The sequence below is a fragment of the Gopherus flavomarginatus genome, chromosome 7, assembly GCF_025201925.1.
Source record: "Gopherus flavomarginatus isolate rGopFla2 chromosome 7, rGopFla2.mat.asm, whole genome shotgun sequence".
In the NCBI taxonomy this organism is placed as follows: domain Eukaryota; kingdom Metazoa; phylum Chordata; order Testudines; family Testudinidae; genus Gopherus; species Gopherus flavomarginatus.
The window spans coordinates 114,869,837-114,888,836 of record NC_066623.1 but is presented as its reverse complement, the minus strand read 5'-3'; the positions used below and the strand labels follow the sequence as shown (position 1 = coordinate 114,888,836).

At 57.5% G+C, this 19,000-nt stretch overlaps 1 protein-coding gene across 4 annotated transcripts in view; it reads right to left on the bottom strand.

Annotated features, from left to right (window-relative positions):
- Positions 1–19,000, bottom strand: part of ERI3 (ERI1 exoribonuclease family member 3) — a 229,062-nt gene that overhangs the window by 73,688 nt on the left and 136,374 nt on the right. For all 4 annotated transcript variants that reach the window (XM_050961258.1, XM_050961260.1, XM_050961259.1 and 1 more), the window contains one exon: positions 4,402–4,501. In XM_050961258.1, coding sequence (XP_050817215.1) covers positions 4,402–4,501 — 100 coding nt within the window. The remainder of the gene's footprint in view (positions 1–4,401; positions 4,502–19,000) is intronic.

Here is a 19,000-nt window from a genome sequence, read left to right as displayed (position 1 = left end):
ATGTTGCAAACCTCTGGAAAACTGGGCTGGGATCTTAGCAGAACTGCCAGTCTCCCTGATGGGATCCCCCCGGAAACATGGCTCCAGGAAAGGGGGCTGCACACAGGAGCTGCTCTGTTATTCTAGGCAGTAATTAAACAAGGGCACAAAGGCAGGTTTTAGCATGTGCAGGTGACCCCCGTCGCCTGGCCGTCTCAGTGGGGGCAGATTTCACACACCAGTGCCCAAAGTAGCAGGTCTTAGGAGAGCATCTTATGCTGCGACCCACGTACTTTGCGAGCACACCAGAGAGCACTGCGGAGCGAGATGACAGGCGAGCCCATCGCGCGTTGGGAGAGTCACCCGAGAGGCCTTGGGAAGGACGGTACCGTGCGCTCAGCATCCATCTACCTCTCGCCAGATTTGCAGGGCACCGGAGCATCTCAGGGGCCACGCACACAGCAGGGTGAAGGTTTGCAGAGTACAACGGTAGCGCAGGCCAAGCTTTCAGCTGGGACAAGTCAATTTGGGTACCTGGCTGGAGATGCCTTGCAGCTGGGACTCCCTAGAGTGCTGACCACTGAGCCCCGAAGCCCCTTGCGGTGCCTCCGTTACGTGCCTAAGGACGGAGGCTCCTGCAATCGCGATCGGTGTCTGCAGACCCTGGCCCGGGGAGCTGGAGCACTCTCCATGCCGGATCTCTCGCTAGAGAGAGGGCAGGGAACACCAGCATCCAACACCCACAGGGGCTTCAGCAGTGATCAGTTTTGGTGCTAAGCCATACAAACCAGGGGTGGGGGTCCCTTTCGAGGCTCACCCATCCTGAGCCCCGCAGGCACTAGCCCACCCTGTCCTGGCTCCTGCCCAACCCCCCACACACTTAAGTTAGGAAGCTCAGGCTGAACCTATTGTCCTTAATCCAAAAGTGCCCTCCCCCCGGGCACACTCCCACCCCGTCCAGGGCGATGGGGGAGGGGACCGAACCACGCGCTCCCGCCCCCCTCCAGGGCAATGGGGGCGGGGACCAGACCGCGTGCTCCCGCCCCCCTCCAGGGCGATGGGGGCGGGGACCAGACCGCGCGCTCCCGCCCCCCTCCAGGGCGATGAGGGAGGGGACCGAACCGCGCGCTCCCACCCCGTCCAGGGCGATGGGGGAGGGGACCGAACCGCGCGCTCCCGCCCCCCTCCAGGGCAATGGGGGAGGGGACTGCGCGCTCCCGCCCCCCTCCAGGGCAATGGGGGAGGGGACTGCGCGCTCCCGCCCCCATCCAGGGCAATGAGGGAGGGGACTGCACGCTCCCACCCCTCCAGGGCAATGGGGGAGGGGACTGCGCGCTCCCGCCCCCATCCAAGGCAATGGGGGAGGGGACTGCGCGCTCCCGCCCCCATCCAAGGCAATGGGGGAGGGGACTGCGCGCTCCCGCCCCCATCCAGGGCAATGGGGGAGGGGACTGCGCGCTCCCGCCCCCATCCAGGGCAATGGGGGAGGGGACTGCGCGCTCCCGCCCCCATCCAGGGCAATGGGGGAGGGGACTGCGCGCTCCCGCCCCCATCCAGGGCAATGGGGGAGGGGACTGCGCGCTCCCGCCCCCATCCAAGGCAATGGGGGAGGGGACTGCGCGCTCCCGCCCCCATCCAAGGCAATGGGGGAGGGGACTGCGCGCTCCCGCCCCCATCCAAGGCAATGGGGGAGGGGACTGCGCACTCCCGCCCCTGCAGGGCAATGGGGGAGGGGGTGCCTGTGTGCGACAAGGGCCTCACACCAGGAGGCCTGGAACTTGAGGGAGCAAGCGACCCCGAGCTGCAAACCTGAGAACTGAGTCCGGCTGCCCCCCTGTATCGCACGCAGGGGCAGCCCAGCGCCCCAGGCTCTCGTGAGCGGAAGGGCCAGCCCCTCTTGCATGCTGGGACCTGTAGTCTCCACAGTCCGCACCGCCCTGGGAAAGATGAAGACTCCCAGCTGCACCCTGGCCAGCAGCTGCGCTCGCTGCCTGCCACTGGGGGTTGGGATGGGCAGCTTGTCGGCCACCCCAGCATCCCCCTTCCAGCAGCAGCTCTCCAGAAAAGGAGCAATTTATTCAGCTGAGCCCCCAGTGCCCAGGGCGAGGGCTGCGCCAGTGACAGCGGGGTGCCAAAGGCCCCCAGCGCGGGCAGGACGGGGACTGAACTCCCCCAGGCAACTCCACAGAGGCCTTGGAGAGGACACCATGGCTGGATGGGGACACTGAGCCGTCCTGTGAGAACTGCCTTTCTGCCTGCGCCCCGACCCCCCGGCACGGCAGCCCCAGGACCCCACCCCCGGCACGGCAGCCCCAGGGCCCCGATCCCCCCGCCCCCCGGCACGGCAGCCCCAGGGCCCCGACCCCCCGGCAGGGCAGCCCCAGGGCCCCGATCCCCCCGCCCCCCGGCAGGGCAGCCCCAGGGCCCCGACCCCCCGGCAGGGCAGCCCCAGGGCCCCGACCCCCCGGCAGGGCAGCCCCAGGGCCCCGACCCCCCCGCTCTCCCGCATGGCAGCCCTGGCTCTGAGAAGGCCCCATTTCATGCCCACGCTGGCTCCCACTCCAGGCACTGGGCCTGTGCGTCATACCAGACCCCACAGCAGCAGCCTGTGCTCCCACCTGGAGGCTGCTTCGCTGAAACAAGACGCAAAACCCTCCTGAAGACCGGGGGAAAATAAAGAACAGAGCGATTGGCGGGAGGGGGAGAACAAACAACCGGCTTTCAAAACGATTCGTCAGGGCAGACAAACACCCCGGCCAGCTAATGACGCTCTGATAAATGCAGACGGTAATTAAAGGCAAAGACAGATGATATTCAAGGGGTGTTCGGGGCTATCAAGGAAAGAGGAGATACCGGACACACAGCCCCCTCAGGAATGTGACGAGAAGGAGCGATGCCCCCAGTAGGCTGTGACCCTCAGTCCCAGGAGCCGAGCTTGAGCGGGTGGTTACCAGACCTCCATGTTCTGAGGGCCCTTCCCCACACCATGCACTAGTGACATGAATGTGCTACTGGGCAAGGAAGCAAATTTTAATGCTCCCTCCGTCAATAATGCAACCAGATCCATAGTTCAAAAGGAGCCTGCTAATTAAAAGCTGGTGAGCTTTAAATAATTCATCTCCTTAACTCGGATTGATTGGAGAGTTTAGTGGTTAGAGCCTTGGAACAATATTAAACAGCCTCCTCAAGGCTCAGCGAGCGGGTGACGTTTCCAGCTCAATCTCAGACCCTGGCCAGCGTCGACGCGTATGGACGCCAGGCAGATAAAGGGCTGGGAGCCAGGAACCTGCTGCATCTTTCCAAGATGGGGGAGCAGAGCAACGGGCTGCTGGGGTCAGTGAGATGCTGCCACCACTGGCCATGCTGCACTCCTCTGTACAGCTCTGCCGCTGTGCCTCAACCTGGTCCCCACCCCTCAACCCCACCCGCAGCCCCTGGCACGCCGTCCCCACCTGCTGTCCCCTGCTAGCCCAGAACTAGGTTCTCCCCCCCCCACAGCTCTGCCAATATCCCTTAATCTCGACCCCACAGCCCCCTCCACCCAGTCCAGCCAGTGCCCCCTTGCTCTCCCAGCTCTGGGCTCCCACCCACAGCAAGGCCACTGCCCCTCCAGCCTGACCCACAGGCCTGTCCCCCTGCTACTCCAGGCATGGCCTCATGCACGGCTTTCCGATGCACCTCAGCCCTGCCACACTCCTGATCCCCCTCCGAGTGCGAGCAGCCAGGCACGCTGAACTGTGGCTCTGTTCTGTCCACGAGGAAGCAAGGTGCCTGACCATGAAACTCATCACATGCGCGAGCTAACCAGGGAACGAACCAGCTCAATTCCCCAGGATCTGTAATGCAGCTGCATCCTGCTTCCCAACTGCACGGCAAGCCCCGCAGAGCCGGCCACAGGGCAGTGCCAGCCCAATACGGTGTCGAGCTGCCATTTGCCAGGAGAGCACAGACACTGAGACGATGCATCGAGCCAGGGCCCAGCATCCAGCGCCCAGCCTGGGGAGTGAGGGGGGATCAGGAGCGGACCAAAGCCCAAGCCAGAGGGATCTCGCCAGGGGAAGGTAACAGATGGGCCACACCCGCGAGCCAGCGCATGTGCTGGAGATACAGCTTGCAGGGCCCCCCAGCGGACGGAGGGGAGTTGGCGCAGGCCACGGATTGGCACCCAGGCGGCAGCTCATGTTCTGAAGCTATTGAGGTGCCCCAATGGGGGGGGGGGGTGGCACATGTCCTCCCTGGCCTGGGTTTAAAGTTACCCCGGAGCCCTTTCTCAAGAGCTTCAGAGACAGCAGCGTCCCAGTCCCGAGTGCACCAAACCTCCCGACCCACTGTGAGAAACAGCCCCCACAGCTGGCAGGCTCCCGCCACCCCCAGTACACCAGGGCTGGTGCAGCCCCCGCCAGCCCCGCACGCGTCACTCACCGATCCCGCTGTGGGGCCTCCCTATGTGCTGTAGGTTGAGTCCTTTGTTCATGTCTAAGAGTCCGTTCTTCGGCCAGCTGCCCATGGCGAAGCTGTAGGCCTGAAAGAGAGAGAGCGGGGTTAGCTCGCCGGGCGGCTGGCAGGTGCTTTCTGCCGAGGAGCAGCATCCGCCGGGCCCTTTGCCAGGGCTCTGGAGTGGCTCCGCCAGCCAGGGCAGTTGGAGCTCTGGAGCACTCCCAGTTCTTTGTATGCTCACAACAGCCGTCCTGAGACCCCCCCAGCCACAGCCAGCCCAGAGCTCTGGTCTAACCCCAAGGAGATGGCTCCACGTTTCAGACATCTACCCGGCCACCGCCCTGCTCCCGCCATGGGAACGCCCAGCACTGACCCAGCGCCTTCCATCATCTGAGCCCCTTCAACATTCAGCAATCTCCATCGCCCGCCAGCATCCGCAGTCCCCCAGCCCTGCCCTGTGCCCAGCGCCACAACGTTCAGAGCTTCCACAAAGAAAGGGATGACAACAACAACAACAACGAATCATGGTCTCTAGCCATCAGCCCCAGAAGTGCCAGGGCCTGCTCTGTGCCATCCCAAGCCACGGCCAGCACAAGCTACCTCGGAGCAGGGTGGAAGACCCCCCGAGGGGACAGTTCTGCAATGGCCACTGGAGTGGGAAGGGTCACTCGTTCCTCCCCGCAGCCTCCAAGGGCAGATGGCCGGCGGCTCTGAGGTCCGCACCCAGTCTCCGTCCGGCCAGGTGCACATGCTCGGCAGCAGGGAGCTCAGGGAATGGCTCACTCAGGGTAGAGAGCCCATGCCCCAGTCCCGTTCTCTGCCCTGCACACAGCGGCTGCCCTTGGGCTTGTTAGAGATTCTCCTGCTGGAATCGGCAAGAATCCCAGGAGCTCTGTCCCCCTTTGGCTGACAGGCCCCCGGAGAGCAGCCAGGGAGCGCTGTCACTCTAGGGATGCAGCGGGGAATTCTGGGCCTTAGATCGGGAGGGCAGGAAGAAGCCAAGAGCCCACGATACACCTCCAGTGAAAGTCCCCCTCTGCTCCCCACATCCTTTCACACAGGGCCCCTCCCCCTCACACATCTCTGCGCATGTGCTTAGCCATTACAACCAGTTTGTTCCCCTGGCTCCCCCGAGGGGAGGGGGACATCCAGCGCCAGCTACCCCCGCGCACAGAACAAGGACAAAATCGAGAACAAAAGCAGCGAGAACAAAGCTACAGTGCTGTGTTCCGGGCACCAGGTGACACACAACTGCTGCTGGCTGGGCCTGAGCCCAGATCTCCCCCATGCCCCTGCTACTGGCACCCCACCCCCAGGTGACCCTCCACGCTGCACCCCAGGCCTTGCCATGGCTCTCGCCAGCACTGGATCCTTGGCTTGCCCCCTGGCACCTGACTAGCCTCTCCCTGGGGCTGCGTTTTGCATGGTCGGCAGGCTGTGCGGGAGGCCGCGGGGCCAGAACCCCAAGCAGCTCACAGCGCTGTGGGTACAAAGCCCAGATCCACACAAGGACGTAGGCACCTGCAAACCCTGCCTGGCTCCCCCTGGCTCTGCAGGTGCCTATACCCCAGGGCACCCACCCATTCATGGTGACCTGGCAGGTGCGCTCTGAGCACGCCCACCGGAGCAGCCCCCTCCAGCCTCTCACTTTGGGCCCAGCATCAGTGCGCACACTTGGGCTGGAGCCGTTCAAAAGGGGACCAGCCCCCATCAGCAGGGAGCTCTGGGCGAGTGTCCTGGGCTGCCCTCAGCCTCTCCACCAGGGATAAATAACGCGACAGCCAGTGGATCTGGGGGACCGGACCCAGAGTGTGCCTTCCTCGGCCAAAGGCTGCCCCCTGCCAGCTCCCCATTCCCACCGGCCAGGAGCTCTGCGAACCCTCCCTTCCATCAGGCAGCTCTGCTCCCCAGCGGCAATGCCTGCCCACAGGGCAGACGGCTCCGGTCCTGCTCCCCCGGCACAAGGGACCCGGACCCTGCCCCAGACACGCTGCACAACACGGGCCTTGCTGTGCTGGGGCTGAGGCACAAGGATGGCTCCCAGCGAGAGGGGTGGAGGAGACGCTAATGAAGTTAAACTGGTAGGACAATGCAAATCTGCAAACAGCCAGGCTGAGTGTCCATGTCGTACACATCTATAATTACCTCCTGACAGCAGCACATCCCTTCATCTTGGCTGCCCTGGGAGCCCCAGCCACAGCACCTGCCTTAAGAACGTAAGAGCAGCCAGGCTGGGTCAGACCAAAGACTCATCTAGCCCAGTATCCTGTCTACCGACAGCGGCCAGTGCCAGGTGCCCCAGAGGGAATGAACAGACCAGGGAGTCATCAACTGATCCATCCCCTGTTGCCCAGTCCCAGCTTCTGGCAAACAGGCCAGGGCTTAGCTTCACTTCCCCCAGCCTGAGCTGCTGCCTCGTGAGCCACTGGCTGCTGAGCAGATCACGCGAACCCAGCAGCATGTCTATCGCCGCAGGCTCATCTCGCCCAGCCGTTCCTGCCGAGAACCCTGCTCCCCAAGACGGACCTCAGCCATGACCCCTACCTCCTCCTGACCCCCAGCGAGGAGAAAGAGGGGGCAGAACAGAAAGAAGAGGGCTGGAGAACGCAGGGACACGTTGTCACGGAGTGTGGGGAGTCCGGCCCTGCACCCCTCTTCCTGGGATCCACAGTGACTCTCGGCCAGCCAGTAAAACAGAAGGTTTATTGGACAACAGGAACACAGGTTACAGCAGAGCTTGCAGGCACAGTCAGGACCCCTCCATCGAGTCCTTCTGGGCTTTCAGGGTGCTTGGATCCTAGCTAGGATCCCCTGAATTCCGCCCACACAGCCCCAAGCCCAAACTCAAACTGCTTCCCTCCTGCCACTCCCTTCCTTTGTTCCCCTTCCCGGGCAAAGGTGTTGACCTTTCCCCTCCCTTACCTAGCTCAGGTTACAGGCTCTGGCATCGTCCATCTCCTAAAGTCCTCCCCTGCTCTCCCACTCCCCACACAGACAGCCCCTACTCCATCACACACGGCTCCTGGGGGGCATATTGAGGACCACACCTGGCTCCTTGCCCTCAACACTGATGGCCCTGGCAAGGCGGCACTCTCACTCCAGAAGGAGCCCAGCGCCACCCCCCGGCCAGCCCCCATGCTTACTAGCCCAAAGGCTGGTTACTGGGCGGGGGGACCCTCTCCCACAATCTCAGGCTGAGCTCACAGGTGGAAAGGCAGGGCTGGGTTCCAGTGCACAGAGGCCCTGCCTATAGTCAGCCGGGGTGGGGGTGGGGGGTCACAGTGACGCACAGAAAGGAGGGGCCCCCTTTCCAGGGGCTGAAGCTGCTTCATGACCCTTGCAAAATGGAAAGAATGGCCTTGGATGTCAGGCTGCCCAAATCAGACCCAGTGCTCACGCCCACCAGCCAGCACTGGCCCAGCAGCACTGCAGTCCCGGTGGCACAATGGGGTATCCTATTCCAAAAGGCACAGTGGGTGTCATACCCCCCTTAGCATGGTGCGTACCACGTCCTCCCAGACCTGGGGACCTGCACACTAGGGTATGTATCCCCCTTGGCACGGCGGTTACCATGTCCCCCCAGCCCCAGGGCTCCGCACGCTAAGGTACGTATCCCCCTTGGCATGGCGAGTACCACGTCCCCCCAACCCCGGGGACCCCGCACGCTAGGGTACGTTTCCTCCTTGGCACGGCAGGTACCACGTCCCCCTAGGCCCAGGGCCCCACACGCTAGGGTATGTATCCCCCTTGGCACAGCGGTTACCACGTCCCCCCAGCCCCAGGGCCCCGCGCGCTAGGGTATGTATCCCCCTTGGCATGGCAGGTACCACGTCCCCCTAGGCCAGGGGCACTGTGTGCTATGGTAAATATGCCTGTTGGCACGGCGGGTACCACGTCACCCAGCCCAGGGGCACCGTGTGCTATGGTAAATATGCCCATTGGCATGGCAGGTACTACGTCCCCCTAGCCCAGGGGCATCATGTGCTATGGTAAATATCCCCATTGGCATGGCGCATACCACATCCCCCCAGCCCAGGGGCCCTGTGCGCTAGGGTACGTATCCCCATTGGCACAGCGGGCGCCACGTCCCCCCAGCCCAGGAGCATCGTGTGCCATGGTAAATATGCCCGTTGGCACAGCGGGTTCCGTATGCCCTTCCCTATGCTACTCCAATTTCAGTGCCCCTGCTGGCTGTTCTACACTCTGCTTCGCTGGTGTCCCAACTGCACGGTGCCAGGCCTGGAAAAATCACCTCTCAGACTTCAGGGCCTGATGCTGAGATGCCTGGAGCACCCTGTGCAGAGAAAACTCTCGGCAGCGCCCGCCGGTGGGTCACGAGATCCAGCCCTGACAGGGCAGATGGCCACACATGGCCTTTGTTCAGAGAGCAGCTGCCCAGCTCACAGCTCAGCCCTGGCAGCTGGCAATGCCCCTGACTGCCTGCAGGTGCCCTGGCCCTAGGAGCAGAGGAGGGACCGTGGTGGGATTTATAAAATAAATTCCCTGTCCCTTCAGCAAGCAGGTGGGTGGTGACCTAAACGGAGGTGTGGGGAGAGTGGGCACAGCGAGAATTCAGAGATAAAGATACAGGTGCCAAATACAAACCCCGCCAGACAAGCCCCACCACTGCCCCCTTCCTGCCACCTGCGGCTCTGCCCAGCCCCACGCTGCCCTCAGGAGTGTCAGGCTCCTCCCAGCCAGCAGGGCCTTCGCTGGTCCTTGGGGCCTCGCGGGTTCTTGAAAGTGAATTTATTGCCAGCATATGTAACCATTCATGCCACTCTGTTACTCCTGCCTTAGCAAAACACAGGGCTCCACAGATAATTAATAGACAGCACTGCTAATCCTACTGGGAGATGATTAGCAATTAAAACTCCTAATTAAGTCTATGCATAATTCACTGAAATTACACTGTGTGTACACACGGGGAGGGTCCCTTGGCCTTCGACAAATATGCACTGATATCTTTATTGTTCATTAGATTCCCTCTGGCCCAGACCCGGGTCTATCGCTCGCAAGTCAGACTGATGCCTGTACTTCATCCCCGCCCCTCGCGCCAACCGGGCGGCTCCCTTCCGGGGGAACCCAGCTCCCCTCTTGGGCTGCCCGGAAATCGGACAATGCCTCAGACTGCCACGTCTGCAGCTCACCAGGTGACCTCGGGCAGCCTGTTCACGTAGAGCAGGGCAGACTGAGGGGCAGCCCCTGGAAATGACACGTCTCCTCATGCAGCGTGGGCTTGGCATTGAATGAGGATGGCACATTGCATGCTGGGAATCTGCCAGCTCCACAGGCTGCACGAGAAAGCACAGCTCTTGTTCTCGGACTATACGAGCTGCGTGAGTCGGCCCAGCGGCCAGAACTGCCTGACCGTGCACAGGCAGGCTGTGCCCAGATCCTGCTCCTAGGGGCACGTGCCTCCTCCCCAAGCCCGCAGCACCTGGGAATGCCGCAGAGGGAGCATTCTCAGCCCCTGTGGCATATGTGGGGTGGGGCAATTAAGATACAGCATTGATAGACTTCAGTCCAAACAGAGAGGGAGCTGCCATGCAGGCTTAGCGGTGACCGTTAGAGGGGGGAGCCGGGGGCTCCGAGAGGATGCAGAGGGAGATTGGTGGAAGGAGATATCTGTTTGCAGTATGATCCTGTACCTCCCAACATCCCACCTGGTTCTCCAGCTGAGACCTGGGGAGCCCCAGCCTGCCCCCAGCTCTTATATCGCTCGCTCACCACACACTCACCCTGCTCTGGATCAACGGCAGGGTCAGAGGGTGCAGCAGCTGGGAGAGAGGCAATCCCAGCTCTATGAATCGGGCAGTATCTTCCCTTCCAGCTGGGCCTGGCTGCAGGGCCACTGACTTGGGCAGGAGAGAGCTGCCCTCCCCTTGGGGGCTCTGCCTGGCTGAGGCTGGGGAGCAGGAAGGAAAGAGGATGCTGACAACCTCTCCACGGCCTGACAGGCACGCAGAAAGCACAGGGAGGGCTGTGCTCCAAGAGGGACAGCACAGTACAGATGACACAGAAGGATCAAACCTTCTAGCACCTGAATAGGTAGAAGATGTATCCCTGCTCTAGCAGCTCCCCCCTTCTCTACTGATAGCACCTGCTACCCTTTGACCCCTGGGAAAGACCTCAGCTTTTCACTGCCTACTTCATCCTTTGCAACATCTCCTGGGTGCCTCACCATGAGCTCCCCACTTCACTACCGGGCTCGGTGTGGCACAGGTGAGCCCAGCGACCATTCTGTCTCAACCAATTTCACACACTGCAAGCCCGGTTTCTGCACAGTGGCTGGGCACGTGGAAGTCAGCTGTGGGGAACGGAACCGGAAAAGCAGCAGCCAAGGCAGGAAGTCTGCACCACGCACCTCGGCCCTTTGGATCAGCACCAGGCATAACACTTTCCTTTGCTAATCAAGGTCACTTGGTACGGCTGCAATACCTGAGCAAACTAGCTAAACAGCCAGTGTGGAAGGTGGCCTGACCACTGAAGGTCAAGTGTGCACTTATGCATATTCAAAGCTGTCTGCAGGATCGATTGGGTTTTAATTGTTTTTCCGGGGGTTTTGGAAGGAACTGCCAGGGGCATTGATCAGCCCCAGACAAGGCTGCTCACACTTCAGGGCTCGCAGACACTGTCACTTTGGCACAGGCAGATGGAAATGAAGGTGCAAACCCCAGGGCTGCTCACAGACACAGCAAACAAAACACGCCACTTTCGAGAGGCAAGCTGCCCCCAGCCTGCCGGAAGCACAGCCACCTGGAGGAGGAGGAGTGCGCCGAGATGGGGGATCAGTGAATTGTATTTGAAAATAAAGTTTTTTAATTAAAATTGGCAATTCTGAGCCGCCTGCCGGCAGCAGCCACACAATCAGGAGAGACGAGCTTTACTGTTTAATATTTAAAGGCTGCGTTTAATCTTTAAACAGGAAAGCTCTTCTTCTGACTGTTAACGCAAGATGGAAAGTGCTTTAAAGTCTCAGACACTGGGGCTTCTCACCCTGCCAGGGTCACAGAGGAGGCCAGCTCCTGGCAGCAGCCAGGCACGAAGTACAGCTGCAAATGACACTCATCCATGACCCAGTGTTCTTGGCCTACCCTTCTCTGCAGCACCAGTGAGATTTCAGGCAGCCTGCAGACACGCACATTTCCAGCTTGAAAAGGGACATAATAAATAAATGTCATTTAAACAAACCAGTCCAATGTTCTCCCGTGTTACTACCACCACCATCAATGCTTACACCGAAGGCATTCAAAAGCTGCAGCGGTGTCTCTTTCACCGGTTATGCTGGCTCCGATAAGGAAACCAGACTAGTTAATTTCCCTTTCTGGTTCGAGTCATTGTTACAGGGTTTGGGCTGACAACCCCATGGGAGAAAATCCCAAACACAGAACAAGTCTCCTTGGGGTCCACCCCCCCCCCCACATAAACCTTAGTTGTCAAAAAAGACAGAGAAAAAATTAGCAAGAACATTTTGAAATCTTTTGTTAACACTGTGAATTTTCAAACTTTTTCAACCACTCTCTTTGAGCTGGTAAAAAAGCAGAAAAAGCTATCTGGAAAAGAGAATCTAGTTCCCCTCATGTAAACATTTCCATCAATATAAAACTTTAACATTATTTTTCATTTAATGATATCCACATTTTGGCTCTAAACTCCCTGACGGTGCCCCTTTACAGTCGTATAATTAATTACACAACTCTGGCACTTCATAAACAAATCTGATCACAGGTTCTTGCCTGCAGGAGTTTGCCCTGGTTTTGGGCATGCCCTAAGAACGGCAGCAGGTTAGACAGGCAGCCTGAGTCTGCAGATCGTACTCTGAATTGTGCTTACCCACTGCTCCCAGGACGCTCCTGGCAGCGAGCTCTGTGCCGGGGCGTGGCTGCAGCTGCAGAGTTTTGCCAGATAACATGGATGTTTGCTGGAATGAAGCTGCCTGCCCCCTTTGGTCAGCCCCACTGGCACTCTGCTTGTTGCCTCATCCGACACAGGGGCCAAGAATAGCAGGAGACTGCAGGAAACTAAGTTTTGTGACCAGCTACGTGGGAGGCTTCAGGGCTCCTGTTCTCCCAGCCAGCACTCTGCAGATACAACAGCCTTGGGTGTCAGGAGAGCTAGCCGTTCTCAACACTCCCTCGAACGCAGTGATCCCAAAGCACGGGGCGTGCCCAGCAGACTGGCTGGGTGGAGGGAATGTTACAGTTACACAAAGGCCTCTCAATTATTCTCCAAATTCTCGGCTTCCATTATTTTACAAAATGAAATCTCTAGCTTTATGGATGCAAAGAAAACATTCAAAACATGATGCAGAAGCAACTGTCTGAAATTGCAGAGAGGCTGAAACAACAGCTCCATACCGTGAACTGCGCCATCCATCTCAGCGAGTTCTCCCATGATGCTCGACAACGCATGGAAAAAAGCGGAATGTCGTATGATCCCAGCTCCGGCTAAGGGGAAGGGAGGGCACTAAGAAGCCGCCGGAGGCATGGATGGTGTATGAATTAGGCTGAGTAGAGTTGTAATAACACACCGGGGGGCTGCAGGCATAATGGTTTGAAGGGGGCTCAGCTTTCTGCAGTTTGGAAAATGCTCTCTTAGCAGGCAACAAGCTGCGGCCTGACAGCACGTCCGGCCGCTCACGCAAGCACTGCTGCACAAGGCCAAACGCGTGCGCGGCTCCGTCCAGCACGGCAGGGAGCTGGGCGCAGCAGGGATGTGAGAAGGTCCCAGACACCGCTTTGTAATGCAGGGACTCCCGCTGCTAGTCAGACACGGGCTTCCCTCCCCATAAACTGACAACGCAATCGCTCGGTGCCTCAGTTTCCCCCTCTAAACAAGCTGACAATTCACCAACTGTACTGTCCAGGGGTAGGGGGAGGTGTTGTGAGGATTAGTCTCTGGCGTGCTGCATAAGCCCTAAACATGGATACATACACCCCACCAGAGTTTCAGTGGAACTCTCCACATGCACAGCGCAACTCGCGGGCTTAAGAGCTCTCCTGGATCGGGGCCTAAACTGGTAATAAAAATTAAGAGAAAGAAAAATTAAATAGCAAAACTCTCTGAATTACAGCAAAGAACCCAGGCATCCGGGACAGTTTTCTGGTTCAGGGAAAGGGAGGGAATTGTGGGAGGAGAAGAGTAACTAGAAAGGAAATTTCAGAGCAAAGCAGACCGTACAGGGCACAGCAGGGAATTCACCACTATCCCCGTCAGGGAAAAAAAGAGGGGCTCCAACTCAGCCCGTCTCTCAGTCTCACTGACAGTCCCATGGTGCCCTGGCCAAGCCTACGAACTAGCTGGGTCACTGGCAGCTCCCCTCAACAGCGGAGGAGCAAGAGAAACCCCTACTCCAGTGTTCCCAGTGGCTGGATTTGGGGGGAATGTCACCATATCCACCACTCTGCTCTCCTGCACCGTTCCCGAAATGCACTCACTCGGCCTCGTACCAGCCAGTCGTACTGTGAATCCAAACACACACATGCCCCACCGCAAAGCTGGGTGGCCGGGCGGCTTCTGCCCGCCTGGCTGCAGGGAATGAGCTTTCGGGGTTTGCACCTCAACAGTCGATAAGCAGCACTGTGGCAAAGCTGACGTTCCAGAGGTGAGAAAATTCCCAGAACAGGCCCCTGTCAGACTGGCGGGCTGATTTAGCTGACCTGCATAGGCCTCTATCATTTATTTATGGGAAAGTGCCAGCACATTCGCTCACACATCAGAGTACACTGAGATTAGCCTCCCCGCCTCACGCAAAAGGACATCAGCTCGCACACTTCCAGCGTGATCTCACAAACCCTCTGCGCACACCCCACTCAGCACCTCTGGCCAGCTGGGGTTGTCCTACTCCAACAGAGACTCTGACAATAACAGGAGGTGGCTCTGCTGTTGACGGTGGGATTTGGTGCAGAGGAGGAATAGAAAGTTTTCCCTGTCCTTACACCCTGTAGGCTCCATTCGCAGCCCCAGCTCAAGCCTCATTTCCAGCACTAAATGGTTGGGTGACTCCCAAACCCATCCTTGAGTGCCTCCGCTAACACCGGCCTTGTCCAATATAAGAGAACAAGGGCGACATTCATGGCAGCCTGGTCCCCCTGCTGCAGCACTGACTCTCTGGGCCAGACATGGCCAGCGGTGGAAATGTCACCCTTCAGCAAGGCAGGTTCGGTTGCACCTAGAGCCGGGCACGAAACCGAGAGAAGATTTGGGCAAATTTGTGTTTTGTCCAGTTGCGTTTCTCACACTCATTTTCCTAATTTTCCACCTACTCTTTTATCATTTTTAACTTTTTTTTAAATTTCAAATCAGAGTTTTTGAAAAGAAGACTCTTTCGATGCCGAAAACCCTCCGCAGAACAAAGGGACAGTGCAAAGAAAGAGGAAAAGAACACGCGTGAAGGAACATGAGGCTACAGCTTTCCTAAAAGTGTGTCTAATTTTTTAAAAAAATTCCAATGTTTTTGTAAAAAATTCCATTTCAGGGGAAAAACAGCAACATTTAAACAGTGTTTTGTTTTGTTTTAAATGCAAACCAACTCTACTTGCTGGCTCCTGCCCGGCCTGTGAGTGGGGCCCGTTCCCCAGGGGCAAGGCCTCGTCCAGGGAGGCTCTCGATACCAACCTGCCAATCGCGACACTCTGCGGTGTGGAAAATGGCTCTATTTTAAAAGCCTATTTAGTTGCAGACGCACAAGCTTTCTCCTGGGAATGGACGACGGGATGGATCTCTTGATGATTCCCTGTTCTGTTCACTCTGGGGCACCTGGCACTGGCCACTGTCGGCAGACAGGAGACTGGGCTAGATGGACCTTTGGGCTGATCCAGTGTGACCGTTCTTACGTTCTGTGACTAGACAGCCACAGGGTGAGAGTTCTCTTGTCTGGTCAGCCTTGCCCAACGTTATACACCAGAAGATGCTTCCCCTGCAGCTCACCTATTCAGTTAGCCATGGAGGGGCTTATATGATCACAGAAGTTGGCAGGAGAAAGCTTGTGCGTCTGCAACTAAATAGGCTTTTAAAATACATCTCAAAAGGTTTTAAATCAAACTCAGCTACTTCCCCAGTCCGTTCTGCAGGGCAGGGGCAGCCTTTTGCCAAGTGTCTGGGCAGCGCTCACACAACGGAGCCGCAAACTCAGCAACAGCCTCCAGGAGCTACCGGGATACCCACGTTACTGCTACTAATCGTTTGAAGCTCATGCCGGGTGTGGAGCTAGCAAGATGGACTTCTGCCAGTGCAAACTTTCTGCCCCTGCACCAAGCAAATCAGGGCAAGCTGAGGTGCTGACGTACTGACACCAAAGCCAGACCACATGGATTTAAGGGCTGATCCTGTGCAAATAAGAGTCAGGTAATCAATCAACATCTGGGCTGACAACTCTTGGGGTAAATCCTCACCCCAGCTGCAACTGCAAGTAGACAGGTGAGGAGAGGAGAGGAGGGGAGAGGAGACTGGACCTTGAAAAGGAGATTCAGTGACAAAAGGGCTCCCGGGTCTCTAAGGCCGAGCAGTGTTAGCTGCCTCTGCTCTGGTGCTGCGTACGCAGGATTCTCAGCGGGTTTGCAGACCTAGGCTAGCTGGCAGGAGGCAGGAATTGGACCCAGCCCCAGCGCCACAAACCCTGGGATAACCTGTCCCTTTTAAGCAGTTTAGTCAGAAGCGGTGCTACATTCATGGCTTTTGAAGTATTTTAGAATCACTTACAAAAGCAGGATTAAACTATCAGAAATCCCATTTAATAGGACAAATAAAGAAACAACAATCGACTATCAGCCCCGCAAAGGTAGGCTTGAGTCAAATAAATAAATAACTAAGAGAGGGAGGAAAAAAGGAAAGGGGGGGGGATAATGTGTGTTTACTCAAGCAAAGAAAAAAATATTTAAGTGATGTAGGGGAGAAGATTGCGGTAACTAGTGAAGAATAACATCGTCTGCTTGGCTGTCAAATCACACACGAATTTCAGTAATAGATTCTCATTCTGACACTCAATTCAATTCAAAGGTGATCCTGCTTTATCCCAACACATCAAATATTAAACACTCGTATTAGCCAGGGTGTCGTCGCCTTTCCCGGCTTAGACATGGCAGAAGGGTTTTTTTCCCCTACTTTCCTTCACTCACTCTAATATTCTCAATGTTATCTAAACATGCCTTCATACACTGGGGCTCCTTATCAATCCCATTTGGGGAGGGGGGGACTTAAAATGGTATTAGCTTGGGGGGCTTTATTATTATTATTTCCAAAGCTTTTCAATTTTGTGTGGAAAAAGCTTAGAGAAAAGGGAGGGAGGGAGGGAGGGGAGGGCAGCGCGAGAGATGGAGCGAGGGGAAGTATAAGAAAGGGAAAAGCAGGCAGCAGCTCTTGTTTGACGGATGCCTTTCAACAAGGGCAGTCTAGCTTGTCAAAGCCCGGGCTCGAGATGAATTGGCATATCTATTCAGCCTGCCTCTGGATGTCATGCAATACAGTTTCATATTCCCAGATAAGGCATGATAAGCAATTGCTGCCCCGACACCAGCGCCATCCATCCCTGCCTTTCTGAGCACGCGCCCGTGTGAGTACTGCGGATCTCTGCCGAGCCACTAATAAGAGGCATTTAATTTTTACAAATGCAGCAAGGAAAGGGAGCCTTCGAATACGCCAGGAACCCCCGCGCACACACCAGCACAAAGACTGTGGATGTTTAATAACTTTTTCAGGAGCCTCGACTCGCCCGCACTCACACACGCTGCTCTGTAGGCCCTGGCTGCACACGCCAAGCACTGTATGTGTCGGGTCCGTTCAGCATGCAGAATACAGAACACTGCGCCAGAGCCTCTGGATTAAACGCACGTGCTAATTAAAGGTGGAGAGTGGAGAAGCACAAGGGTTCCCTGCCCTCTGCCAAATAAACCCGCTCTTCAGCAGGCTGAGTGCTGCCGGAGCTGAGGCCACAAAGGGAGAACGGGCCCTTTCCCCAGCTGGTGGGAGCGCAGGGCTTGGGGCCAAGCGGGAGGGTCTGTACTGCAAAACCCCAGGTCGGGATTAGTGGAGGGTCCCGGCACATCTGACAGGAGTGGGGGCACATGGCTGGATCATGGCGCACTCCTTGCTACGAACCTCGACAGGGCCTCTGGGACACCAGTGTTAAATGGTCACCGACCAGGCCTGTTTGTCTCCCCTCCAGTTAGGCCGAGAAGACGGATATGCTAGGTACCTCCACTGCTCTTTGGACATGCAAGCACTGCAGGAAAGGCTCCAGGCCTGGAAAGTGGGTATTTCCCCCGGGTTCTGAAGAGAACCGAGTAAACATGAGGTCACTCAAGGGAACTGCTTCTAATCCAGGACATAACCCCGCCCCCTTCACCCCTCCGTCCTGGCTCCTACGCACGGCATCAGCATCGGCAGCCCCGACACACTGGTCACGCCGGTGACAATGCAGGAGGAGGGCACCACATGGTAACTCCTCCCCCCATGGAGAGTGCGGGTGCACACAAGCCATTATTGTAGGGTCTACAAGACCAGTGGCTAGTGTGTTCTCTGTGTTTGTGAACACCCCTCGGCAAGGAGTGTTAGTTCAAGTCACTATCCTGACTCGGGAGGACTCAGGCAGAGCCACACAGCTTTCAACTCAACTGACTGGGATTTTAACAGCTTAGCACAGAGCAGGCTTGGTAAACAGGGATCCGTTGAAACCCCATGGGGGTCCTGAAAGCTTCCTCGCTAACTCCCTCGTCCAAATGTCCTACATGGTGTGGCTTCCTCACAGCCCTTCTCACAGGGCCAGGGGTGCTGTGTGGAAGCGCACAGCTGGGTAAGGGGAAAACGACACTGTCCATTGCAAAAGTTTCATTTTCTTGCATTACCTTGGGGCTGAAGTTGGCCGGGCGTTGCCACAGCCTGGGGGAAGGGGCGGTCAGAGTCTGCCCGGCTGGGCAGAGCTAGGGGAAGGGGTAAAGGAGGTGAGGGAGCGGTCTCCCTACTTAAAGACTAGTGTCAAGTCCAACTTTTGCCCACAGGACAGATTTCTGCACTTCACCCGGACAGCCAGCGTACCACGTGTCCATCTCATTGAGTTTGTGAGGGCCTTGTCACAGGAACTGGGCTTTCTGCAGCACGCAATGCAGCCAGTGACAAACCCCACTGACAGCCTTCTTTTAACACGACGACCCAGGCCTGCACACTGACGTCAGGCAGAACGCGCGCAAACACCCACCCCCATGAGCAGCTGTACTCAGATGAGGCGTCCCACTACGCCCAGCCTTCAGCACTGGCAGGTGAGGGGGGGAAGTAACAGGCTGGGTAAGAAACAAAGGCGCTAGATGCGCTGTCCATCCTTTTCCCTTAACAAAATGAGCAGGCCCCAGAGTCGGATCTCTGCAGAAAGCCCCCCACACTGAAGGTAGCATAGTTATGGCGAGACAGTCACACACACACACATTATTGTCTATTAGTTGTTCTGCTGTAACACCTAGACCGGGGGCCTAGGCACTGCCCCTGCCTCAGGGAGCTCACGGTCCAAGCAGGCAAGATGGCCAAAGGAAGGATTACCAACCCCATTTTACAAATGGGAGAAACCGAGGCCCAGAGCGATTAAACGACAGGC